General features: G+C 45.0%; 1 protein-coding gene across 1 annotated transcript in view; it reads right to left on the bottom strand.

Moving 5' to 3' along the window:
- Positions 1–10,750, bottom strand: part of LOC126106735 (luciferin sulfotransferase-like) — a 102,283-nt gene extending 91,533 nt beyond the window's left edge. The window contains exon 1 of the mRNA XM_049913111.1: positions 10,549–10,750. Within this exon, the coding sequence (XP_049769068.1) occupies positions 10,549–10,750 (202 nt within the window). The remainder of the gene's footprint in view (positions 1–10,548) is intronic.
- Between the last annotated feature and the right edge of the window lie 1,380 nt (positions 10,751–12,130).

Genomic DNA, 12,130 nt, shown 5'->3' with positions numbered 1-12,130 from the left:
GGAGCTCCGTATGCCACGGCAAACTGGCTGACACTGACGGCGGCGTTGCACAAATGCTGCGCAGCTAGCGCCATTCGACGGCCAACACCGCGGTTCCTGGTGTGTCCGCTGTGCCGTGCGTGTGATCATTGCTTGTACAGCCCTCTCGCAGTGTCCGGAGCAAGTATGGTGGGTCTGACACACCGGTGTCAATGTGTTCTTTTTTCCATTTCCAGGAGTGTAGTTGTTGTGAAACACAACTAGTTCTTTATTCGCATGAAGTGTTGAGTGCTACTGACAATAGGTTTCAGATCGATTCCGTGTTTCTAGATTTCCGGAAGGCTCTTGACACTGTACCACACAAGCGGCTTGTAGTGAAATTGCGTGCTTATGGAATATCGTCTCAGTTATGTGACTGGATTTGTGATTTCGCCGGCCACTGTGGTCGAGCGGTTCAAGGCGCTTCAGTCCGGAACCGCGGTGCTGTTACGGTCGTAGGTTCGAATCCTACCTCGGGCATAGATTTGTGTGATGGCCTTAGTTAGGTGTAAGTAGTTTTAAGTCTAGGTGACTGATGAACTCAGATGTTAAGTCCCATAGTGGTTAGAGCCATTAGAACCATTGTGATTTCCTGTCAGAGTGGTCACAGTTCGTAGTAATTGACAGAAAGTCATCGAGTAAAACAGAAGTGATTTCCGGCGTTCCTCAAGGTAGTGTTATAGGCCCTTTGCTGTCCCTTACGTACATAATCGATTTGGGAGACAATCTGAACAGCCGTCTTAGGTTGTTTGCAGATGACACTGTCGTTTATCGACTAATAAAGTCATGAGAAGATCGAAACAAATTGCAAAACGATTTAGAAAACATATGTGAATGATGCGAAAAGTGGCAGTTGACCCTAAATAACGAAAAGTGTGAGGTCATCCACATGAGTGCTAAAAGGAACTTGTTACACGATGTATCAGTCTAATCCAAAAGCAGTAAATTCAACTATATACCTAGATATTACAATTACGAACAACGTAAATTGGAAGGAACACATAGAAAATGTTGTGGGGAATGCTAACCAAAGACTGCGTTTTATTGGCAGGACAATTAGTAGATGTAACAGATCTATTAAGGAGACTGCCTACAGTACGCTTGTCCATCCTCTTTTAGAGTACTGCTGCGCGTTGTGGGATCCTTACCAGACATGACTAACGGAGTACAGCGAAAAATTTGAAAGAAACGCAGCACGTTTTGTATTATCGCGAAATATGGGATAGAGTGTCACAGAAATGATACAGGATTTGGGCTGGACATCGTTAAAAGAAAGGCGTTTTTTGTTGCGACGGAATCTTCTCACGAAATTCCAATCACCAACTTTCTCCTCCGAATGCGAAAATGTTTTGTTGACACCTACATAGGAAGGAACGATCACCGCGATAAAATAAGGGAAATCAGAGCTCGTACGGAAAGGTATACGTGTTCATTCTTTCCGCCAGCTATTCCTGATTGGAATAATAGAGAATTGTGAAGGTGGTTCGATGAACCCTCTGCCAGGCACTTAAATGTGATTTGCAGAGCATCCATGTAGATGTAGATGTACATGCAGTTGGCTTTTCCTCGGCAAGATGTCGTCTACCAGCTGGACAATGCAACGTTCCACATAGCTCGCAGTGTACACAAGCGGTACTAAGAACAGTAGGATGAGTTACCTTACTCCACTGGCCACAAATTCCCCGGATTTAATCCTAATCGAGAATGTGCGAGAGCATATCAATCGCACTATACGCTCTGTCGTCTCCTGACGTAGGTGGGAGAGGGGAAAAAAGGGGTTACTGGTCAGTCTGCGCTCCCGAGCGGTACAGAGCAGAAGGCAGAAGGACAATTCACGGTGAAGGCACATGATTGAATTCCTTTATCTGAGCCAACACAGGTACAGGCATTTACTAGGAAAGCAGGTGGCGAGACTCGGCAGGGAGCTCGTTGTGGAGACTCTTGGACAAACAGAGTTTTGAAATAGTTGTTTATTCCAGACAGGACTAACTAATACACTGGAGGCTAGTTATAGGGTTAGAAAAAGCACGAATAACACTGTTACAACAGAACCCAGTGCAGAAGTTCCAGGAGTGGATGCTAACCACAGTAGCAAACACTAGCAGCATATTAAGGATACAACTTAGTTGCAAAACAAAACATACTGAATGTGACAATGGTTCTAGGCGCTCAGTCAGGAAACGGGCGACTGCTATGGTCGCAGGTTCGAATCCTGCCTCGGGCATGGATGTGTGTTATGTCCTTAGGTTGGTTAGGTTTAAGTAGTTCTGAGTTCTAGGGGACTGATGACCACAGATGTTAAGTCCCATAGTGCTCAGAGCCATTTGAACCATTTGAATGTGACCGTGTTCACTCAGGCACTCCAAGTGAGTGGGCAGATCTACGGGGAGCTGGACCGAGGCTGGAGTCGACAGACGCGGATTCGGCTCCCAGATCGTCTGACCGAGAACTCTGCCAAAATGCGGAATCTAGGGGCACTGTTTCTCGCACTTAAAGCCACCCAGACAATCCCGCAGGTCTCTTGAAGGCGCCTGCCAATCACCGTTTAGTTAAGTCCCCTCTACTCTCCTAAGGTGGGGATGTTAATGCGGTTGCACTAACTATGACCTTATTTGGTATCAGCATTGTTCAGCTGAAAGGTAAACGTAACTGCTCTGCTAAATAAGGCTTGCAACATTATTGTTATACGTCATTTAGCCCCGCCCCTCGGGCTACCCGTAGTAGGGACTCCTACGTCAACAGTTTTTGGCGTTTCCGCTCTCTTTCTAAGCCTTGTCAGCCTACTGACGTTGCTGTTCTCAGGGCTGGTTCATACGCTAATACGTGCCTGTTGGTTACAAAGTTCTACGGTGGCAACCTACCACAGCGTCTGGACGACATATGAAGTTACATGTTAATTCCTTGAAGGGTAACTATAGTTCAATAATTTTTTCTTGGCGGTTCGCGCATCCCCGCCCAGACGCGGGAGATTACTGCGTTGCCAGTTGTACGCGCCAAGAGAAGCAGCACCATAGCATAATTCGCAAACTTACGTTTAGGGGGGAGCGCGCAGTTTATGAAGTAAAGTCACCATGGCCGCATGAACCCTTTCGCTGCTACAGAGACGTGCTCCCCGCATTCCGCGATGTGCGCGATTTTGTCATCACTGCACTGCTCGCCTGTGCAGACACATGGTGTTTTGACTGCTTTGACACACTTTATCATTCGATTTCACAAAAACTATTTGACCCAAAAATTTGATTTTTACACATCTTCTTGACTGATACATTCCCCCATAAATGACTTAATTTTATTTCGATGTTCAACGCAGTTATTTTGCAGCATTAGATGTAGTAAACCGTTGCACGAAATTTTGAAGAGTTTGCAGAGGTAAAAGTCCATAGCATATGCAGGCCTATTACAAATGATTGAAGCGATTTCATAAAATCACTGTAGCTCCATTCATTGACATATGGTCACGACACACTACACATACGTAGAAAAACTCATAAAGTTTTGTTCGACTGAAGCCGCACTTCAGGTTTCTGCCACCAGAGCGCTCGAGAGCGCAGTGAGACAAAATGGCGACAGGAGCCGAGAAAGCGTATGTCGTGCTTGAAATGCACTCACACCAGTCAGTCATAACAGTGCAACGACACTTCAGGACCAAGTTCAACAAAGGTCCACCAACTGCTAACTCCATTCGGCGATGGTACGCACAGTTTAAAGCTTCTGGATGCCTCTGTAAGGGGAAATCAACGAGTCGGCCTGCAGTGAGCGAAGAAACAGTTGAACGCGTGCGGGCAAGTTTCACGCGTTGCCCGCGGAAGTCGACGAATAAAGCAAGCAGAGAGCTAAACGTACCACAGCCGACGGTTTGGAAAATCTTACGGAAAAGGCTAAAGCAGAAGCCTTACCGTTTAAAATTGCTACAAGCCCTTACACCCGATGACAAAGTCAAAAGCTTTGAATTTTCGGCGCGGTTGCAACAGCTCATGGAAGAGGATGCGGTCAGTGCGAAACTTGTTTTCAGTGATGAAGCAACATTTTTTCTTAATGGTGAAGTGAACAGACACAATGTGTGAATCTGGGCGGTAGAGAATCCTCACGCATTCGTGCAGCAAATTCGCAATTCACCAAAAGTTTACGTGTTTTGTGCAATCTCACGTTTTAAAGTTTACGGCCCCTTTTTCTTCTGCAAAAAAAACGTCACAGGACGCGTGTATCTGGACATGCTGGAAAATTGGCTCATGCCACAACTGGAGACCGACAGCGCCGACTTCATCTTTCAACAGGATGGTGCTCCACCGCACTTCCATCATGATGTTCGGCATTTCTTAAACAGGAGATTGGAAAACCGATGGATCGGTCGTGGTGGAGATCACGATCAGCAATTCATGTCATGGCCTCCACGCTCTCCCGACTTAACGCCATGCGATTTCTTTCTGTGGGGTTATGTGAAAGATTCAGTGTTTAAATCTCCTCTACCAAGAAACGTGCCAGTACCACGAGCTCGCATCAACGATGCTTTCGAACTCATTGATGGGGACATGCTGCGCCGAGTGTGGGAGGAACTTGATTATCGGCTTGATGTCTGCCGAATCACTAAAGGGGCACATATCGAACATTTGTGAATGCCTAAAAAAACTTTTTGACTTTTTGTATGTGTGTGCAAAGCATTGTGAAAATATCTCAAATAATAAAGTTATTGTAGAGCTGCGAAATCGCTTCAATCATTTGTAATAACCCTGTACTTTCCGTATGGTCGATTCTGGTTGCCACTAGAAATTTCAAAAAATTACATGAAGTAAGACACTTCGATATTGTTTTTATATAAAGAAAATATTAAGAACCGATCAAGGGTTTTCTTTTTCTTTTTTTTCATTTTGTTCGTTGTTGATCGATTTGTTTGGTCGTTGCAGACGTCACATGACATCCGGTCAAGTTTGTTTTGTTGATCCTTCCACTCAGTTTTTTTTATTACACAGGCCAACCAGCTCTCTGACCGAACAGGCTGAGCTACCGTGGCGGCTAAGATTTGAACTCAGAACCTTTCGCTTAGCAGCCATACATTTTAACCATTACGCTAACGCAGCTCGTCATTCAATATATCTCCCAGAGGACTTTAAAATAGCACGCAAAATACCGACAAACACTGTTGGTATGATTATGAATGACTCACGTTTCGTCGAAGTACAATAGGAAATAAACAATTACCGCTGTTGTTTATTGCGAAAAAGCGGTTAGTGAGAATGATACAAACACCTTTCCTTGCTATAGCCTGAACTAGGAGGCTTGTTGCTTGTTTGGTTTAATTAATTAATAGAATATGAAGTAATTGGTATAAAGAATGCTTTTTCCAAACTTTCTATAAAAGAAATTCTGCTATCAAGACATTGCTTTTGTTAGATTACTTTATTTATGACTGAACGTTTCTGAAACTGAAAACACTCGTCCGTGCTCTGCACTGCAGTCGGGCTCTAGCAACGTCGTTCTCTGTTCATTGGCTGACTGTGTTTTGTGACGTCAGATGCGCAGAACGAACCTAAACTCGGCCGCCGTCGTATATGACACGCACTTTAACACTCCTGAAAGAAAGGACACTGCGGAGACATGGCTTAGCCACAGTCTGGGGGGGGGGGGGGGGGGGGGATGTTTCTAGAATGAAATTTTGACTCTACAGCGGCGTGTGCGCTGATGTGAAACTTCCTGGCAGATTAAAACTGTGTGCCGAGCCGAGACTCGAACTCGGGTCTCGGTCCGGCACACAGTTTTAATCTGCCAGGAAATTTCATGCTCAGTAATGTTCACGTCTGGGGAGTCGGGTGGTCAGCGAGTGTTCCTGGAACCACTCTGTAGCAATTCTGGAAGTGTGGGGTGTCTCATTGTCCAGCTGGAATTGTGAAGTGAATGTGTAGTCCATTGGAATGCACAATGGACGTGAGTGGATGCAGGTGATCAGACAGGTTGCTTATATACCTAGGACCTGTTAGAGTCGTATCTAGACATATCAGAGATCCCATATCACTCCAATTGCATAAGCCCCACACCATTACAGAGCCTCCACCAGCTTGAACAGTCCCTTGCTGACATGCATGATCCATGGATTCATGGGGTTGTCTCCATACCCGTACACGCCCATCGGCTCGATACGATTTGCAACGAGACTCGTCTGACTAGGCAACATGTTTCCAGTCATGTCGGTTCGACAGGCCCAGGCTTCGTGTCGTGTAGTCATCAAGGGTACACGAGTGGGTCTTCGGCCCCGAAATCCCATATCGATGATGATTCGTTGAATGGTTCCCACGCTGACACTTGTTGATGGTCCAGCACTGAAATCTACAGCAATTTGCGCGAGACTATGTTTTGTGACGTCAGGTGCGCAGAACGAACCTCAACTCGACCGCCGTCATAAATGACACACACTTTAGAGGCCGGAGACCGCGTCTTGGGGCGTCTGCATTTTCGCAAGGCTCTTCCCTCACAGTTTACTTGATGTAACAATACCTCTCCTTGTTTCGTCTGCCCTCAGCATCGTCTCTGCTTCCACGCCTTGGGACGCCTGCCCACCTTTCCCACAGCCTCAAGATTACAGTAGCAAGCGATAATTAATATATTACACCGCGGTGGATACTCGACTAAGAGACCGGGCGCAGCTGGCCACAGTGCTAGGGTCAGTATGACTCCACACTCCCCCCAGTACCTTCTAGAGCTTCACCGACTCTCTTCTTGCACATCTCACAGAGGCCCGCACTGTGAAACGTGGCTTGTAATCTTTCCTCCTATCTATGTAATTATGTAGTTATGTAGTTCTCAATTCGTTCGAGCAATCAATCATTCATAATAGGAAACACAATCATAACTCAGTCACTCAAAATGATTCAGAAATTTTACTTGTTAGAATGAAATCAGGCGATGATTCTTCTTCTCTGCCGGCTAGTGCTTTGCGGCAATCTGCTAATCTGTACAAATAAAATGCCTCGTATTTTTGGGAGCGTTGTATAATCAGTCGGGAAACCTCAGATCAAGCAGATATTTGGCTTTGATGAAGTTTAATCTTCCAAAGAAGTAATGGAGCTCTTGGATTATTAAATGCAGGTTCGTATCCAGTCTTTCGGAGGTTCCCTTCTGATTAACAACTACGCAGTATATCGATGAATATCATTAATTCTCAAATGTCATATACACACCTTTTGTATGAAGGAGCAATATATATACAGGGTGTTACAAAAAGGTATGGCCAAACTTTCAGGAAACATTCCTTATACACAAATAAAGAAAAGATGTTATGTGGACATGTGTCCGGAAACGCTTAATTTCCATGCTAGAGCTCATTTTAATTTCGTCAGTATGTACTGTACTTCTTCGATTCACCGCCAGTTGGCCCTATTGAAGGAAGGTAATGTTGACTTCGGTGCTTGTGTTGACATGCGACTAATTGCTAGCATCAAGCACATCAGTACGTAGCATCAACAGGTTAGTGTTCATCACGAATGTGCTTTTGCAGTCAGTGCAATGTTTACAAATGCGGAGTTGGCAGATGCCCATTTGATGTATGGATTAGCACGGGGCAATAGCCGTGCGTTTGTATCGAGACAGATTTCCAGAACGAAGGTGTCCCGACAGGAAGACGTTCGAAGCAATTGATCGGCGCCTTAGGAAGCACGGAACAATCCAACCTATGACTCGCGACTGGGAAAGACCTAGAACGACGAGGACACCTGCAATGGACGAGGCAATTCTTCGTGCAGTTGACGATAACCCTAATGTCAGCGTCAGAGAAGTTGCTGCTGTACAAGGTAACGTTGACCACGTCACTGTATGTAGAGTGCTACGGGAGAACCAGTTGTTTCCGTGCCATGTACAGCGTGTACACTTCTGCGAATGGTTCATCCAACAGTGTGTCAGTCCTCATTTCAATGCGAATGTTCTCTTTACGGATGAGGCTTCATTCCAACGTGATCAAATTGTAAATTTTCACAATCAACATGTGTTGGCTGACGAGAATCCGCGCGCAATTGTGCAATCACGTCATCAACACAGATTTTCTGTGAACGTTTGGGCAGGCATTGTTGTTGATGTCTTGATTGGGCCGCATGTTCTTTCACATACGCTCAATGGAGCACGTTATCATGGTTTCATACGGGATACTCTACCTGTGCTGCTAGAACATGTACCTGACACCACATGCGCTTCCTGCACATTTCAGTCGAAGTGTTCGTACGCTTCTCAATAACAGATTCGGTGACCGATGGATTGGTAGAGGCGGACCAATTCCATGGCCTCCACGCTCTCCTGACCTCAACCCTCTTGACTTTCGTTTATGGGGGCATTTGAAAGCTCTTGTCTACGCAACCCCGGTACCAAATGTAGAAACTCTTCGTGCTCATATTGTGGACGGCTGTCATACAATACGCCATTCTCCTGGGTTGCATCAGCGCATCAGGGATTCCATGCAACAGAGGGTGGATGCACGTATCCTCGATAACGGAGGACATTTTGAACATTTCCTGTAACAAAGTGTTTGAAGTCACGCTGGTACGTTCTGTTGCTGTGTATTTCCATTCCATGATTAATGTGATTTGAAGAAAAGTAATAAAATGAGCTCTAACATGGAAAGTAAGCGTTTCCGGACACATGCCCACATAACATATTTTCTTTCTTTGTGTGTGAGGAATGTTTGCTGAAAGTTTGGCCGTACCTTTTTGTAACACCCAGTATATTTCCCTTTTAAACGTAAAATTTCGCTTCAGTTATCTTTTATCATAAATCTCAATACTCAGATTACAATTCTTCAAACAATGCGCAGGCTAATCGGCACGAAGATAATCTCGGAAGCTTTTTCTTCTAACAACCACCAGAGGGAGTACTACAAAGAATAATTATGCGCTCATGGCATAGCTATTGTATGAAACTACTTTGCGCATGGATTCTGCGAGTACGAAGATAGAAAATTAGTAAACGTCATTCAAGGGTAGAATTGTATCAGAATAATTCATCGAATATAAAGAGATATTACAGGCTATTCAGGTTTTTGACGGGTGGTCACATTATCTGAGTGTACAGTGTACAAAGTGGTCTGTGGGAGGGCTGGTGTAGCACTGTGAAACAGCCTGCAGTTGCTCCTTGTGAAGTACGAGGTGCATTGAAGTTCTAAGGCCTCCGATTTTTTTTCTCCGGACTGGAAAGAGATAGAAACATGCGCATTGTTTTAAAATGAGGCCGTGTTCATTGTCAACACGTCCCAGAGATGGCAGCACCGTACGGCAGATGGAATTTTACCGCCAGCGGCGAGAATGATAACTGTTTTAAATATTTAAAATGGCGACGTTTTCCTTACTTGAACAGCGTGCAATCATTCGTTTTCTGAATTTGCGTGGTGTGAAACCAATTGAAATTCATCGACAGTTGAAGGAGACATGTGGTGATGGAGTTACGGATGTGCCGAAAGTGCGTTCGTGGGTGCGACAGTTTAATGAAGGCAGAACGTCGTGTGACAACAAACCGAAACAAGCTCGGGCTAGCACAAGCTGGTCTGACAACACGATCGAGAAAGTGGAGAGAATTGCTTTGGGGGATCGCCGAATGGCTGTCGAACAGACAGCCTCCAGAGTTGGCATTTCTGTGGGTTCTGTGCACACAATCCTGCACGACGACCTGAAAATGCGAAAAGTGCCATCCAGATGGGTGCCACGAATGCTGACGGACGACCACACGGCTGCCCGTGTGGCGTGTTGCCCAGCAATGTTGACGCGCAACGACAGCACGAATGGGACTTTCTTTTCGTCGGTTGTGACAATGGATGAGACGTGGATGCCATTTTTCAATCCAGAAACAAAGCGCCAGTCAGCTCAATGGAAGCACACAGATTCACCGCCACCAAAAAAATTTCGGGTAACCGCCAGTGCTGAAAAAATGATGGTGTTCGTGTTCTGGTACAGCGAGGGCGTAATCCTTACCCATTGCGTTCCAAAGGGCACTACGGTAACAGGTGCATCCTACGAAAATGTTTTGAAGAACAAATTCCTTCCTGCACTGCAACAAAAACGTCCGGGAAGGGCTGCGCGTGTGCTGTTTCACCAAGACAACGCACCCGCACATCGAGCTAACGTTACGCAACAGTTTCTTCGTGATAACAACTTTGAAGTGATTCCTCATGCTCCCTACTCACCTGACCTGGCTCCTAGTGACTTTTGGCTTTTTCCAACAATGAAAGACACTCTCCGTGGCCGCCATTCACCAGCCGTGCTGCTATTGCCTCAGCGATTTTCCAGTGGTCAAAACAGACTCCTAAAGAAGCCTTCGCCGCTGCCATGGAATCATGGCGTCAGCGTTGTGAAAAATGTGTACGTCTGCAGGGCGATTACGTCGAGAAGTAACGCCAGTTTCATCGATTTCGGGTGAGTAGTTAATTAGAAAAAAAACCGGAGGCCTTAGAACTGGAATGCACCTCGTAGTTGGGTAGAGAGAGAGTGAGGACTCACCTTCTCTCTCCTCACGTCACCAACAAAGTAGAGCGGCGCTGAAGAGAGCAGTGCTGTCGGCACTCACCGCACTTGGGCAGCGTGACGATCCAAACGTCGTCCGGCCGGACCTCCAGGTCGAGGATCCTCCGGGCGTCTCGCATGTACCTGGCAGGCATCGCGCAGCCCGGGGGACGGACGCGAACGTGATCGTCCCTCAGAGCCCCCCGTACACTCGACACGAACTTCACCGCCAGCGGCGAGCGCAGCTTCTCCGCTCTCAGGGACATTTTATACCCTCACCTGTAACATTGTGAGCGTGGGGTCGATCTGAGATGTACCCTTTAGCCTGTGGCTCCTGCAAGACGCAATTTTAAAGAAAACTCCTCATGTTATTAAGGGGCTCCGGAACGCCCTATACTTGCAATGTTAAAATAACGCTTATAAATTACATCTTTCCTCACAAAGTATTTGAGGTAGGAGGTTGAACTTTTTACAGATTATTTATTGGAATATGGACTACAACTTAACACAGGGATTTTACAAAATTTTAGTTCAGTTATTAAAGATGATTTTTTTTCAATTGTAATGAAAATTCACAACATTTTTTTTGCAATTTTTTATTTATATATTCAAAAATATACAGTTTTTTGGAAAAAAGCTGTGTTAAATTATGCAGAAGGTACTGTGTAACATTTACTGAAAGTTTGAAACAAATATGTTTGGAAGATCCTTAGAAAACATGTAATTAGTATGAGAAAATAAAAGTTTTGGGAATCGAGCGACAAAGATTGGATTAACTTTTTAGTGCATTCCAGGTCCATAGGATGGATTATCTTCATCCTCTGCAAACTCCTCCTCCAGCTTCCTCTTGTTCCTCCTCCTGTTTACTCTTGCTTGTATTTCTAGACTCTTTACAGCCCTGTCTGCAGCCCGAAGGCGTTCCTTGTCTAAAGCAAGCATCGCTCGTACCATGTTAGAACCTACCTTCATTCCCATATTTCTAAATACCTTGCACCTTACAATGTTGCCATCATTGAAAGTCGCAACAGCATCATACACACCAAAGTGAAGTGTTTCTATTCCAACAAATACAGTCTTGGGGATTATCGACCATATAACACTATTTACACTTTCATTGGGGTTTTGAGTTTTTCCGTGAATACACTTTTTCAACAGTTCAGGTGCTGCTAAGTCTCTGAAAATAGGTTAGCCACAACACATACTTTATCTCACATCACTAAAATGTACCTGATGAACACGGACGTTAATAATAACACCATTTGACAGCAGTTTAACAGCGCCACAGTGGGTCACGCCTATGTAGAACACATTTCAAAAAAAAAATTAAAAATAGTTGTAGTCTTCGGAATTGAATAAATTATATATCTATTAAAAGGTAACAGTCTGCAGATTCAGAAAACGCAAAAAAGTAAAAATTGAACTTTTCACGATTTTGAGCCTTTCCGGAGCCCCTTAATAGATGTTCTCTAACTTGAGACATATAGAGCAAGCCGCGAAAGAACTTGCCCCCCCCTTCTAACAGCAGTGTACCGCAAGTCTCTAGAGGAACGGAAGGTTCCAAATGATTGGAAAAGAGCACAGGTAGTCCCAGTCTTCAAGAAGGATCGTCGAGCGGATGCGCAAAACTATAGACCTATATCTCTGAC

Source organism: Schistocerca cancellata, chromosome 10, assembly GCF_023864275.1.
Source record: "Schistocerca cancellata isolate TAMUIC-IGC-003103 chromosome 10, iqSchCanc2.1, whole genome shotgun sequence".
NCBI lineage: Eukaryota > Metazoa > Arthropoda > Insecta > Orthoptera > Acrididae > Schistocerca > Schistocerca cancellata.
The sequence above is the reverse complement of the archived record's forward strand: the minus strand, read 5'-3'. Positions and strand labels throughout refer to the sequence as shown.